This window comes from Polistes canadensis, unplaced genomic scaffold (genome assembly GCF_001313835.1).
Source record: "Polistes canadensis isolate GaletaPanama2010 unplaced genomic scaffold, ASM131383v1 scaffold_49, whole genome shotgun sequence".
NCBI classification, from domain to species: domain Eukaryota; kingdom Metazoa; phylum Arthropoda; class Insecta; order Hymenoptera; family Vespidae; genus Polistes; species Polistes canadensis.
The window spans coordinates 257,820-274,388 of record NW_014569596.1 but is presented as its reverse complement, the minus strand read 5'-3'; the positions used below and the strand labels follow the sequence as shown (position 1 = coordinate 274,388).

At 32.0% G+C, this 16,569-nt stretch overlaps 1 protein-coding gene across 1 annotated transcript; it reads left to right on the top strand.

The window, feature by feature from the left end:
• The first annotated feature begins 12,579 nt into the window (after positions 1-12,579).
• LOC106785370 lies at positions 12,580-13,398 on the top strand. The gene has a single exon (XM_014745760.1). It carries the CDS (start codon positions 12,611-12,613, stop codon positions 13,391-13,393), a length of 783 nt encoding a protein of 260 aa, XP_014601246.1. The 5' UTR covers positions 12,580-12,610; the 3' UTR covers positions 13,394-13,398.
• The last annotated feature ends 3,171 nt before the right edge of the window (positions 13,399-16,569 follow it).

The following is a 16,569-nucleotide window of genomic DNA, read 5'->3' as shown; positions in this document are numbered from 1 at the left end:
AAACCATCGTCATTTAATTGGACATTATTATGCGCGTCTTACGATGTTTGCACCGCTAATGCGAATACTTGGTGCAACATTAACGACCTGTCGCTCGATCCGATAGGATTCGATTCGCTCTTGTTGTTGGAAAAAGAAACAAAAAGGGAGGAGAAGAAACAAAAAAAGAAAAAAATGAAGGAAAAGAAAAAGAAAAGAAGAAACATACAAGATGATCGTACATGATGATCCGAAAAGAGAAAGGAAGATGGTAACGTAAGGGTAGAAATTGTCTATATCGGATCGAAGGATCGCTCTGGATCGATCCATAAATTGAAAATTATGATGACGCGTTATCGATAAGTGTAACGGGGGAAAAAAATGTATTAGCCTGGGGCTATAGGGTCATTAAGAAACTATAACGTCGCACGGATCGATCAGATCGATTCTGTGCTCGTGCTATGCAAGAACTTGCGAGAAGAGATCGAAGGGATGAGATCGTATCCTTGACGATAATGAAGGACGTTATCGACGTAGTCGTTATCTTAGCGAAAACCATGGAAATTTCTCAGAATATGATGTTGGAGCGTTTATTAGGGAATAGCTCCGGGTACTTCGAGTTCTTGGTCGATGCGTCAAAGGAGAGAGAGAGAGAGAGAGAGAGAGCAAAGTAGAGAAAAAATAATAAAATATTATTCTCTCGCTTTTCTTTTTTGGTTTTTTGTTTTTTTTTTTTTCAAGCAGACCATATCCATTTCTTCCTTTTTTGACGAGGATGGCGCTTATAATTTATCAACTAATTGAAATGTAGGAGATCTTCGATCGACTACCGCTTTCCTGGCTCGAGGCCAGTCGTTCATCCTCAGCTATTTCAACCTTTGTGATCTTCCACCCTACTTGCCGAACATTTTTCGATCAAAATTACGATATAAAATAAGATTGATCTTGAACTATGTCTGATCGGACTACCTTTGAATCGTAAGAAGTTTTCTTCCTACATACGTTTCCAAGATATCTCTCTTGTAACGGTCGACTGGACGGATTCCAGGATTCATTTTCTAATGCCAAGATTGAAAAACAACAAAAATATTACTCTCCATAACAGAATCAAACGTTCTTTCGATGAAAATATTCTTACTCTAAATTGAATATCTATATAAATGCGAATGATAATAGTATGATTTAAAAAAAACAAAACAAACAAACAAAATAGTTGTTCATTTTTATCGTAATAAATATCATTTCACGCACGACGAGTAATCTTAGAAATAATAATAGTAGAGATTGGTAAATTAATAAAGTCTAGAATGTTGCTTAACTTTGCTTTTTGTTAACTGGATTTAAGTTTAAAAAATCTTATAGAAAGTATACCACCACTCTGAGACAGGTAACTCGAGCCACCGATCATCGAAGAAGAGAAGAGTACTTTCGGAAAATGTGTTTTTTTTTTGTGTGTCTGGTTCTCACGGCACGTCGGCAGTCAAATCGTACGATCTAAAGAGACGTTATCCTATACGTCACACAGTTATTCCCTACGAAAAAGGATGACCATAAGTGAACCGGTGCGGACGTTCACGGGGCAAAGCTGATATACTCGTTCATGCTCGCAGCGGTATAACTTGCCGTAAGATCGTCGTTTACTTTTAACTAGATAGACACGCAATATCGATTTGTGTTCCGCCGATCAAAATCATCGACAAGTATTACATAGATACGTATGCGATCACTTGGATACGGCCAATCGCGGAATCTGTATCTGTGTAATGTAAAACGCTGATTCATTTACGTGTCCATCGATCATCATGTGTACGAGAGATCGAAGAAGATCCGAGTAGTATAACCAGCTAAAACGCATTGGCGTCAGCTTTACGTAAATCATAATCTTCTTTATTATCTCCATTATCAAGATTAATATCGTGAAAATGTTAACGTTAGATCGAATAAATTTATTATTACTCTAATCACACGAATTTATTTAACGTTAATAGATTGCACGTTAATTATCGATCTCTTTTTTTCTTTTTTCAATATTTAAATTATCATATATTATGCGAATATATATTATTTTATTGTTTTTCTATCGTTTCTTTTTGTCCTACTTGATTTAAACGAAATTGGATAAAATGTAAGATTCTATTGTTCATAAATGATTTTCAAAATTATGAAAACAAACTTTATTTTCTAATCTACTTTTCTTAGATACTTCTTATATTATTACGTAAATTTCTAAAATTGGGTAATAATTTGTCAAATCGTTAAGAATAATCTTTCAGACCAACGCCCATGACGAGAGTAGACACGCCATCGTGTAGTCTCATAGATCTTAATTCACGGTACCGCGAAAAGCGATTCGATAACGAGATTGAGTTATCGAGAAAGTGCGAAACGGGTGGAACAGAATGTTGAATACTTGTTTGCGAGAGTGATTAATGGGCTAATCTTAAAAATTGATCCTTAATGAGTCTGGTAGCAGTCAATCTGTCGCGCTCGGTTAACCGAGACACGGCAATTAGAGAGCCGTTCCAATTATCAGAGCTATTTAAACAGTTTGAAGAAGAGAAAAGAAAAGAAAAGAAAGAAATACATTTTATTACATACTAGAGAAGTAAGATCCGTCGTCACGTAATAAAAATATTATGACAGTGATGAAAACACGATATAATCATGATGATCAATCAAAAGAAAAAAAAACTACAGCAAACGAAATAATATCTCAAAAATGGGAAAGAAATGAAATTGATTGGAAAAAATGATACCGATCGATCATGAAATAATAATTTTGTGAACCGAGGTCGCAATATTTCAAAACTATTTGAAAAGATTCTGTCTCGATTGCGACGATCGTTGGATCATCCTCGTTGGCCGTTCTCTAGTTTGTTATTCTATTAACGTATAGAAACGTGAACGTTATTCGAGCACCAGAAGAAACGGGCCTGGGAACGTTCAAGAATTTGTCGGTCTAACTAGCCAATCGACACCTCACCGCGTGCCTGTATCGTATCGTAAAAGCTTGCAAACAATATAATAATAACGAGATTTTATCTTCAGCCAATTCTTGACCACCTTCGATTTGTATTCCCCTTTTTTGAGAAAAAATACTTAGAAACAGGCATGTAAACAGAGATAAAAGCAATGAGAATTATTTAACGGACATTTTGACGAGTTCATTTTCAACGTCAGAAGGTTAAATAGAAAAAGATAGTATCAAATGTTACGAAGTTCGCGTTAACTTATATGCATTTGCTGGCAAAAACCGATTAGAAAGTTTATTAACTCGAGCATTCCAATTGTAAAGCTTTTGATGTAATTTAATCTTCAAGGTTAGCACTTTAGATAGCACGTGGAATGTCTGCCTTCACCCGGCCTCCTTTCCACTCTCTAACTTTGTCTCTAAACGTGAAATTATCTCTACAATGAACGTCTTATCGCGTACCTTAATCTTCTAACCCACGAAGTATGCCCGTTAGACGATTAAAAAAAAAGGAAAAGATAAGGGAAACGAATTAAATTTCTTTTTCCCGCTTATTATGAATTACACCGATTCTTAAATAATCAAAGACGTGAAAAGGGTTTGCGATAAAAATAAATTCGATGTGTTTTGGAAAGAGCAAAAGTCCTTTCTCTCTCTCTGTCTCTTTCTCTTTCTGTCTATTTATCCAACTATCTCTTTCTTAACCGATTTTCTTTGGTAGTCGGTTTCCCGTTTACGATTCTAACGAAAAGACTTATTTCCATTTGCGGAATCGATCGTCCGTGAGCTGCTTTGAAATGAACAGCCGGGTGGTGAACGATTTTCACACGCATCTGGCTTAACAACACGTTCAACCGGTTTAGGATTTCACTTCCTAGTGATTTCGAATACAAATAGCAGCGCCCCCGAGACAAACGGTCCTGCTGTGTCGCGGAAAGCACGATCGTTTCAATCGCGAATAATATGAAACTACGGATTTCAGATATCTCACATTTCGATTTACTAACGAGAATTCTATTTTCAATAGGCGTATCTCCTTTATTATCATCCCACGTACCATTTCCTGGAATGGCACTCTCTCTTCATTCCGATAATATATTAAACTTCGATTTAACGTACAGTCTTGTTCTTTGATTTTCTTTCTAAACCCATTAAAAGATTTTTATGATATTCTCGAATATAACACAATTTGCGATTTGCTACAGTTACAGTTATTTCCTAATCAATGTTTTATTATCAACCTGATTTCTTCTATTACGAGAAAATTCCAAACTGGATGTGTTTAATCGAAGACATTTAGCCAGAATTAGTACCTAATTTGATAACATTTTTTAATTCCATAGAGTTTATTCGATTACCATTGCTAAGTTATTACTTTTATCAATTATTTGATTCGTTCTTTTAAAAGAAGAAATATCACTTGTCTTCGATCGTTATTTCTCTTTAACGGATGTACCAGACTGTACAAGACCTCGATGAACTTCAAACGTATGATAGACATATTCTATATTTTATCATTTTATAGTCTCCTTTCCTCTTGGAACTTCTTTCCCTTGTGAACATTGATTATTGAAGTACTAAATTATAATTTACAAACGATGAGAGAACACACTGTGACTAGCGGTAAAAATCAAATTTATGAGACTCAACGTAGGAAATATCTTTTCTTTTAAAATATTAGAATCGATAGAGAAAGAGAAAATGATAACAAATAGGATAAAATATTTGGAGAATAAACTGACACACACACATATATATTTTATTTTATTGTAGAAAGTGTTAATTACTTATAAAAATATATAAAATTATTTTCTTAATGATCTGTTAACTCGTTCAATTCATGCTTGTCGTGCTTAAACTCGTATATATATTTCTTTACTCCTTTTTTCTCTTCTTGTTTTCTTTTTTCTGTTTATGCCAAGAAGGAGTGTCTCCTTAATTCTAAAAAGAAACGTACGATACACGCACGAAGAAAATATTTCACGGTTCAAGAAATCGATACGTAGAGGTAATAGTAACATCTGGAAAACGTGAAACGAAGTCTCATGAGAATTCGGAACAAAGTTACCTACGTGGTAGATACTCTTGACTGATCATTGAAATAGAGAAACAAAAAATATCCGAAGAGATACGAAATATTACGTGGTAGCCGCAAACCGGTCGTGTCGGAATTCTGACCTTTTCGTAATTACTTCAAAATAGAGAATAACCGAACGCGTTTGAAAGAAATTATTATAAATCGATTAACCCATTTGTCGAACATTAACGTAAAAAAGTCATTTAATTTAGTAGAAAATCGTCAAATTTGAGGTTGAGTTTTTCAACTCTCTCTCCGTAATCGAGATTTCAAGATTTCAACCACAAAATTACGTGCCGAGTGTATACGAGAACGGATGATGCTTATTTCGATGCACGATGCGATCTGATTCGTAAATTTCTGGTGAAAGTTTGCTCGCATTTTTGAAAAGTCAGTAGCCCATGTACGCTTGTAAACATGGGACAGATAGAAAGAGAAACAAATAAATTAATTTTTCAAAAGTGGGTGAATATTAAATCGCACGTATGAGACATCAATTCAACCTATTGTCAATTAAAATCACTTTACAATCAATATGATAATATATAATACATTATAGTTTATACCGAAATATTTGTAAATCAATGAAAATAGTAAAATCTTGTATTGCTCGAGTAATCTAGAAAAAAGAAGAAAAAAAAACCGGTATAACTGTTCCGGTAGTTTGCTAAATCCAGAGTTCAGCTTGCATTATTCTGTTTCCTGTTAGAAACGTAAAATTATAATTTTAACTTATACCTAGCTTGTATATAATTTTCTCTCTTTCTATTATACGTTAATTTGATGGTTAATGAATTCCATATATCTACCGTCCATCGTACAAGATGGACTTCTGCTCTTTCTCATACGTAACAACACTTTGTTAACATTCTTCGAAACTCTACTTTCCTTAACGCTTCATTAACTCATATATTCTTCACGCTTGTGTCTTGTCGTGAAATGAAATTAAAACGAGCCATGCCAATTACTTGGTCCGATTACTTGACACCGCTGAAAAGAAGAACAACAAAAAAATATATGTAAAAAAGAAAGAAGAAAACCATTAAATTAATTTATAATAAGGATTATCATGAAAAAAAAAATAAAGAAAAAAAAAGAAACAAGAAAAAAAGGGATAAAGCAATATACGAAAATATTTTAAAGACCAAAGTCATTACCGAATCAAATCGCAATTCGATTTCACGGACCGAAATTAAATCTCATCCGGTCAACGACCTAACATCACGCTTAATTAATCAAACCAATTTCTATTGTTTCACGTTAATAATATCGCCTTCCATGTAATCGAGCTAATCGATTTATTATATCTATTACTTTTTTCGATATCTAATCCCGTTTCAAAATACGTTTGTATGCTTAAAAAATAATATAAGATCGAACATAAGAACAATTATTTTATTATTCCTATAATAACTTTATCCAGATTGTTAAACAACAATTCAATGAATGAAAATCAAATAGAAATTCATGAAATAAAATGTTTTTGAAATGTTAAAAGATTTATAACGAAATAATAGTTTATACATTGGACCTTCAACATTTGGAAAACTAATGAAGAATTCGGAAAGCATGATTGGTCTGAACAATAGTCCATTCGTTCTATCGATACACAGGCGATTCTAATCACGTAATCGATACATTCTATCGATATCCTCTTAACTCCTATATTTTAATCTCTCTCTCCCTCTTTTTTTTCTTCTTTTTTCTTCAGATTGAACATTACACGTTTCGTTTCAACTTTCGACCGAATTTCGTTCCGTGTGCAAACCTCTTTTTAAAAAAGTAAATTATAAAAAGTTCTAATCTAAATAAATCTAATTTATTAACGTAACAAAAAACTGTTGTCCTTTGATCCCTATAAGTATAAAATCACTTGAGATTTTTTTTTTCGTTTCTCAATAAATAGTACTCGAAGATCCGGAAAGGTTTCTTAAAGAAAAGAAGTAAAAAAAATGGTTGGGTCAATTTTTTTGAACGGATCATTGTTCCGACACAACAATAAAATTCGATTAATGTTACGTGTAATTCGTTGCCGACACACGCGAAGAATTCTATAGATTTATTTTCTAGGATTTAATCGTATCCGTTAATTAATTGTTTGAAAAATTTAAGTAAGAAATATTAATCGAGAATACAAAAGAGCGTGTAATATAATTTATATCTAATGCTAATAACCAATTGTCAGTTGTTTAATTCAAAATGAAAATATAATTAGAAAATAGATAATAATTTAATTGATTTAATCTTTTCAATTAGTCGTTAGACGCATACATACTTGAAAAATAAACTACTTATTATCTGTAAAACATAACAATTATAAATGAAAAAAATTAATTAATGACAATTATTAATTTCGTCAGTGTTTGTTCTTATTTCTTTACGATCATACACAAGACTACTACTATCTGAATTATATTCATATTATGAATGAGACCACATACACACACACACATACACATATCATTGTTCTCTCATACTTTTCCTTCTTATTCTTTTTTCGCGCTACATCCTGACAGGAACTTATAATACAAGTTATGCGAGTATTTACGGTTTTACCGTAGAAAAATCAGAACCGTAAAATTGGATGGTTAGGAAGGCTCGAGTGAGTAAAGAGAAAAATGGAGTTCTATAATATCTGAACATACTTGACATGATAAATAAGAGTCAGTTAATTCGTAATCGACGTAAAAAGCTTTCGAATTTGTAAAGAAGATTTTTCCTCTAAGTTGATTATAAAATATTTGGAAAAGATATTTTGACAATGTATCGTTTGTACGTTCAGTATCCTACGTTGAATGATCTTTCAAATCAAAAACAGAAATGTCGAATCCTTTCCTCTCCGACATACGGCGTGCGCATTCGAGATAAGCGAGATTTCCATGTTTGTTTCGTTTCGTTTCGCGTAATAAGCCTCAAGTCACGTACACGAGTGGAAGACTCAACGTCGTGTATTCTCTGCTTCTGTAAGCTTTTCACCGGTCCGACGCACATAAGTATCCCACATTCTACCTATTTACAGACAGCCGTAAAAGATATTCCGACACTTTTTGACGTTGAAAAATTGTTTTTTCTTTTTTTTTTTTCTTCTTTTTTCCTTTTTTTTTGTTTATTTTCAAATACGAACAAACAACTAAAATGTACAACAGTTATGAAAAAAATTCACGTAACGTATATATGATAAATTATGTCCAAAGATTTATTCGATAAACAATTCGGAATAAATATTCATTGAAAATATATTATCTGGTCTGAAGAAAGGTAAAAGATTTTAGAAAGTATTCAAATATTTTGTTTTTATCTATTCCGTACATGTATACTTACATCACTTAACTGTGTTCACAAATTTCGTATCCGTTCCAACTATACATTTTTAATAATTGTTATTTGTTATATAATATAACAATAATCTATTTTAGGATTATTAAACTTTTAATTTTATATCAATTTTATTGCAGAAGAACTTTTTATTATTAAAGACATATAATTTGATTGAAATAATAAAAAATTGATCTGCAGTCTTTAATTTTTCCTTTAACTCTTATAATTCTTTTCAAACGATTGGACATAACTTATGAGACCAATCTTATTTTATCGATAATGTAAAGTTTTACTATATTTCTATAAAAAAAAAAATACTCTTTATCAATAAAATTTATATCAATATAACAGTTTAATAATCCTAAAAAAAAAAAAATATGTTTCCATGTATAAAAATTTGGAAATATTGTATTACAAGAAAATACTGATTGTTTTAAATTGACATAATACAAATACTCCTGCGATTCGTTGTATATAAAGAATGAAACGTTCGATTTTCTTGTATTTTACGTTCAGTATTTCTTCGAAACCATTGATAAGTGTAAGGATACAAGGAAATGGAAATCAGAGGAAGGAATATCCGTAGAAAGTTCGTTCAAGCGTAGCGAGCCGTACGAAGATATCATTAATCTTACGTGAAATGACAGATTGTTCGCGACGCGACGCAACGAAACGAGAAGAGATCGTTAAAAGGTAGCTTGTCGTTTAACATTGGAAGCAACGTTCAAGAAAATCTGATGCATAAATCGAAAACGAATGATTGATCGATCGATCAATTGATTGCAAGCAATGCATTTAATTGTCGCTGATGTAGAAAGTGTTGTTAGAGAATGACAAGATATAATTGGACGAAGAAGAAAGGAATAATAATTAATTTTATTATCAATAATATTTATATATGCCAAACATCTTGTTAGTAATAATAATTGAATGAGAAATTATTAATTATAATTTTTAATTTACGACGTTGTCATAACATAACCGTTATTGCAGAGAATCTTTGGAGGATGTTGTGTTCTCGTTTTTTTTTTTTCATTAATATAAGAAAACAGATTAATAGAAAATGGGATCGCCGTTACTCGTGTCTATAATAAGATTAATTGCAAAACCATCGAATTACAATTTACTAATTCAACTGACTTTAAATTTATTTCGGATTTAACTCGAATTGATATACCTATGTTGTTTCATATCTCCGATTTGACGATAATATACAGGTACACGCGCCAATGCAATTACTTTCTTTCGACGGATTAACGGAGTTTGATAAGAAATTATAGTCAACCCTATTATAACTCTGTTGATTTGTTGCTAAACCTAAAAATAGTATACATGAAAGGAAATGAAATTTGTATCAAAGTGTTAGGTAAAAACTTTGTCATAATTTGTCGTAATTTTTGTACCGTGTTATAAAAGAGTTAAGTGTACTAGCATATAAAAACATATAGGTATATGTATATATATATATATATATATAAATAATAGTAAATATTTAAAAGAAAAAAAAAAGAGAACAATAAAAAAATAACAATGAAAAAGACCGTATGATGAAAATGAATTATTTTCGAATCGAGATACGATGATTGTTTAAAATGTAGTGTATAAAAAAAAAAAGAAACAGATATAGATAGTTCGAAAGAATGAAAAAAAAAAGAAAGGAAGAGACGGCAGGTATATTTCGTAATTTGACTTATCATTATCGGAAATCAAAGAACGCGTATACATCTACGTCGCGTGGTCCAGCACATCGAATGAGATGAAGAATCACCTCTTTGTCGACAACACTTGACCATTGGATCTTTGATGGACGCCGACTTGGTGATGTTCGCGTTTCTTTTTCCCTTGATCGAGGTGGATAAGAAAAAGAAGAGTGTTAACTTCGTATGTTCGTTCCTATGACGAGCGTGCCGATAAATTTCCTGTCCTTGATGACTCGTCAATAACGTGTCTAATATCTAACGAACAATAATTTGAAAAACACTCGAGTCATATGATTTCCTGCGATTTAAAGCAGACCTAGCAAGTTTCTTATTATTAGATATATCTCATAGAAACTAGTACGTTTTTATATCAATTACCATTAACAATAAGTTCATTAACTATAGTAGTAAATTACTATCTTTATACAAAAGAAACTAAATTTGTAAATCCATTGAAACAACTTCATTTTTACTGATATCGTATACAATTTTTGATACACAATTTCAATGAAATTTTAAAAAAAAAAAAAACTAACATGTATTAGTTCTAGAGAAAAATAGTTGTCGTGATATTAATTAAATATTTGATATTTAACTAATTTGGTAAGAATTATTGGAACTTATCAGTAGACTTGTTGTACCTAGTAAGACACAAAATCTTTTGTTGGTAATATAGATTTCTATATGTTTAAGAAAAAGTGGCTAATGTAGATCTCTGTATCTATCTTCGAAAAATATAAAATGTTAATTTCTTAAATGCTAAAATAGTATTATTAAGTAATGTACGCTGTAATAATTTAATAATAATATTTATTAAGTAATAAATACTTCTTTGTACATTATCTTTCTTCTTAAATATGAAGATCGCTAATAGATGGCAATAGTAGCTCTATTAACTTACCTTAAACTCACACCATAAAAATATCACAAAAGATAATATAAACAATGATACATTATATGAAAAAATTATAAAATAAAACAAAATTTGGATAAGGTATTATTAATTAAATATTAGAATCGTTTATTTACAAGAAATTTAACTATCTGAACAAATAAAAAAAAAAACAAAAATTCAGGAAAAAAAAAAATTTAAACAGAGCTGTAAAAATTAGCGTTATTTCATTTATACACAAAGCACATAACGATCAGCTAAACGAAAATTTTTAATATATCACGATGAATTCTAATGAATTACAATCTAACTTAAAAAGCGATTCCGTTTCACGGAATAATAAAAAATATATATTTCTATGCAAATAACAAAATCGGTAGTTGTCGGTAGTAGTACTTTTGATAAACGTTTCATAGCAAGCTTTGCCATGAGGTATCATCGAAAAATCTTCTTAACATCGATCAATGAAAATGCAAACTAATCGTTTACCGTAAACGATCGGAAGTCGATGACTCGAAGAATTTAAAATGAATAAGCATCATTGCCACATAATTCAATCCTATCATCTTAATAATACTCAACTAGTTTTACTTGAGAAATGATATACTTAAGATATAATACGAGTGTTATATATGAAAAAAATACTCAAATTTCAAGAAAAAATATCTTTCATCGAAATTCTTTCTTCTTCGGTAAGTCTTGTTTGACCTTCGGCAAGGTCCTCTTTCATTTCGCAGAAATGGTGTAAGACCCGTCACACGGAATGCGTGACTCGACGATTTTATAACTCGCTTTCAATTACCGTTCTCATTGCTCTTGTTTTCCTCTCTTTCTCTTCTTTCCTTTATTTCTTTCTTTCTTTCTTTCTCGATGTTGGATGCTGCACGAAAAAAAAAAAAGGAAAATACGAGCGAGCAAAAGGTACTTACTTGCGCGAAGGGCTCTCTAAGTGCCACGTTAGACTTTGTCGCCGATTCTTTCTATCTTCTTATTCTTCTTTACCCATAAGAACTGACTAACAGACGTGATTTATTCTACCTTGAACACGTTGAGTACACTCGATGAACGAAAGAAAAAGAGAAAGAGATAGAGAGAAAGTGGTCTAACATTAACTACGAGTCTCGAAGGTCAATGAATCTTTAAAAGCTTCGATGATATCTCCTGTCTCATTCTAAAAATATACTACGTGTAACGGAACAAAAAAAAAGATTTGCCTTTAATTTGGGAACAAAAAAAATAATATATATATAAATTCTCTATCGACGAGAGAAAAATGATTCAATAAAGTTCGTCGAATCAGAAGTAATGAAAATTTTATTATCCAATTCAATGAATGATCGATTAGCTTTTATTCAATTGATAAATTGATTTATTCTATAGTAAATAGGATATGAGGATTCGATCAGCTTCCGTTCATGATTCAAGTTTCGTATTAACGTTCATTGATTTTCTTTTCAGATACGATGATGACATCGCTAGTCTTTCTGGTTCCCATATTGGTCGGGGTAACAGCAGCTCCATTTCAACAATCACCTGACAATCGATTGTCTAAACAAAACGAAGGATTACTTCCTTTTATCTTGGAAACCCTGATGACTGATGATAATAACAATAACGAGAATAACGAAGGGAATGAAAGTAAACCAAAGAAATATTTTGAAAATGATATTACAATGGACAGTGGTAGTCCTCTTTCGTCATTTTTAAATCAGTATCAAAGAAACGAAGGAAAAACGGAAGAAGAAAACGAGGAAGAATTAATGGATAAGGTTACGAAAAAAAATAGAAAACATAAAGCCATTTTCATGGATTATCCATTGATATCAAAATTGCGACAAACTTATCCTAACTCGCCAGCCAACGACATCGGTTATAACGATATTTACGATCCTAATGTAGAAGAAAAAACAACGAGTAATACGGGTGAAAAGTATCACGAGAGCAATATCTTCTACATTAGACTACCACCGACTCCCTATATGTTTGTACCAGGTTTAGGATACATTTCTCAACCACCAACCTACTCTACTGCCAACCTGAGACCGCATATCCCTCAGTCGAAACCATCCAGACCACAAGTTCAAACTTATCGGAGACCGAATCCTTTTATCAAGTTGCCGATAGACTTTGTGAGCAACGGTAAGCCAACTTCCGTCTATCATTGGCAAAAGAAGAAACCTCTGACCAACGTCAAACTAACAACCGACAGTCCAATCACCAATCTCGACGATCTCAAACCCGGTTTTGTGAATAACGGTAAGCCAACGACTATCTATCAATGGCACACGAATCTGAAACCTGGCAAGAGGCCCGACAACTACGTCAATAATCTTGACAAGGGACCTTACCTATTCAATGGGAAACCAATCAGTTTGTATCTTCTTAAATCAGACGGTACAAGTTCCGATCATCAGCCAATTCGATATTCCGATTTCGAGAATGATAATTCGTATTAAAACAAAATAATGTGCTGAAATTATGAATTTCAATCGCCGAACTTACCGGAGAAATTAAAAAGAAATCAATGACCGTTAATATTATTATTATTATTATTATTATTTTTATGATAATTATCACCATTATTAATATTAATATTATTATTATTACACGTGAATGGTGGAAATCTGCTACTAATTTTACAGCTTAAAGCGCGACTCGTAACGCATCGTAATAATTTATCGACCAACCCTCCTCTATTGAGAAGGGAGGAGGTTCGTTCAGTGATTTATGTCTCGTCGATGACCTTGTAAAGGTGCTAGCCATTATTCCGCTTTCAAATGGACTATGCGGTTCGGTGTGTACAGTAAACGAGGTGCCAGTAGAAAGTAACGGTAATGTAATTAAAGCAGTCCTTTTAAAGGTGGCTTATTATGTAGTTGTATGTAAGAATGATCAATTAATGAGTTCTCACGCGTGAATATCATTCACTTTTATTTCCTTGTCTTCATAATATTAAACCTATGTTTTCATTGACGATGAACATTACCAAGTGGACAATTTGTATACGATTAATATAACACCATTATAATATTATCTATTCCTAATGAGTCGAAGTTATATGCGTATATGTTGTATGTTGTATGAATGGTAGGTATATAAGTATGTATTTGTTTTCTTTTTATACGAAAAATTGATAGCAAAGTACTATAGCGTGTAGTAGTGAAATGTGTAATTCTTAAAAACCTTTCTATAGAATACTCTAAATAATAATTTTATATTATAATTATTATATATAATTTAGGATTGACCGAGTGATCATTAAAGTGAACGACTATTTTATATATTTTAGCTGTCGATGTTAAGTTATTTATTTAACGAACATGCTATTCCTCTCTATCCTTTTTTTTTTATCTAGTATATATTATAAATAAAATTTGTCGTCTCGTGATTATGTGTATGTAGAATATATTAACAGGGACGACGTTGTTGTAGCCATTTTTTAACGTCCTACCACTTGTTTTAACTGTTGCTGTAAATAAATAGAAAAGACAAAAAAGAGAAAGAAATATATTCGTAATATAAAAAGAGAAACGCGCTCGCTCTCTACCCTCACCCCTTGCCCATTTTCTTATTCGTTTTCCCTGAAATTCCATTTGACTATCTTCTTTCTTCTTTTCTTGCTTGCTCGTTAGCGTCTGAAAGAAAAAAAAATGGAAGGAGACAGAAAAATAAACAATCTTGCTGCACATGTTTCATCCACTCTCCCTGAACGTAGTGCAAATATTGACTTGGGACTAGGGGGCCCAGGATACGGCCCGTTTACTCATTACCATCCCACATACCTCCTGGACCAAATTACATGGTTAAGAGGATTCCGTACTAAGATTATTAGTCTTCTATTGTCTTCAAGTCAAACAATTTGTTTGCTTCTTTTTGTTTCTTTCTTTCTTTCTATTTCTCTTTTTTTGCCAATTACGATTTAAACGAACAATATGTTATCATTTAGAGACTCTTAAGATTGTTCATTATTAAACCCAACGATATATTTGATAAATGCATAATTATAAATGAAAACAAATTAAATCCGTTTAGAAACGACGATAGACGAATAAAATAAATGAAAGATTATAATCATTGACAGTCTTGTAAGTTAGAGAAGAAACAAGACACGTGTTTCTAATTAAAAATTTGCCGATTGGTCAACACAGATAAAAGAACTTCCCTCTTGAAATTCGACAAATGGCCATAAAAGAGACCGCTCTTTTTCTTACCCTTTCCTTGAGCTTTCTTTTTTCTTTTTTTTTTTTTTTTCGTCCACTTCTCTTTCTTTCTCGGTAATCAGGCTCGAGTAGAAATTTTCTTGCTGCGTTAATACCGAAGAAAAACTTGTTCCAGCAGGGAATTTGAATTTATACGGTCAATTACCGAAAAATATGCGCCCAGGGGAGGTGGAAGGGAGGAAAGGGGTGGGGAGGGGTCGGGGGCCCGGTCGGGGTCTCTCTTTCGTCGTTCTTAGCGCGGTACTGCTTTCTGATATTATCGTAAGTATGCTATAACGGGTTGCAAACAGTGGCTCTCATTTAGGTTAAGAAAACGAAAAAGTATCTTAATATTATACACAATATATAGAAAACAATTTGTTGTTTAAGATTTCTACAATTGTCTTTAATTATGACGCATAGCCAAAAAGTCTTGCTTTCGTTTTGAATATAAGGGACGATCATCGTCATACAGTTTTGATAATACGATATTGTTTCTTTAATATTAACGGTGTATCTGTGTGTATTGTTCGTGTACATATGTATGTATATGTAAATTATTACATAATCATTATAATGTACTTTACTTATACAGCATGTGTGTGTGTGTGTGTGTAAAGTATTTAAAAATGAATATTAATAATAATTATTATCAAAACGATGTTAACAAAGAAATCGAATATTTTCGTAAACGTAACACGTACATGTTGGGATTGACTAATCGATGAAAAATTAAAAGTACATACGTAAATAGAAAAATAGGTATGCCTATTAATAAGTAACCAGTCGAAATAATAATGTCCATTAATACATTATTATAGGGTTATGGAAAAACAACTTAACGCGAAATAACGGATTGCACCCATCAACGCGAGATATAACGGAGAAAACGAGCCAATCATCATGTGTATACATCACATGTTTTATCTCGATAATACATAGACAGATATTTAGATACGTATAATATTACTCTTAACTTTTTTGCGAAGGAACAAAACTGTGATCGAACACACGATTTAATATTATTATTATATTTATACGTTGTATTATTTCTTTTTCACGACATGGCTCGTTTGTGTTAAGTTTGCTTCTTTACGGCATGTATACATATATTAGTATATATATATATATATATGTACGTGTATGTATGTACTACATATGTGTTTTCATTTCTGTGGGATCCATTTCTCTTATCTCTTTGTATGTTCTATAATATAAGAATATAAAAAAATGCGATCACTTGTCGCTCTTTTATTCTTGCAATTCGATAGTAAAACCAGTAATAATGAAAGATCCTTGCGCGATCAGACGTAGAAAAAGATGTGCATACCTTTCATCGAAGAAATATATTGTCCAGTCTTTAATCGAGGCATCATCCGTACGTGCGATTTTTTCGTGATTGCATATTTGCTTTTTTCTTCTTTTTTTTTTTC

Excerpts from the sequence above, each read along its gene's own strand:
- LOC106785370 (XM_014745760.1), top strand. The coding sequence starts at position 12,611 with ATGGACAGTGGTAGTCCTCTTTCGTCATTTTTAAATCAGTATCAAAGA.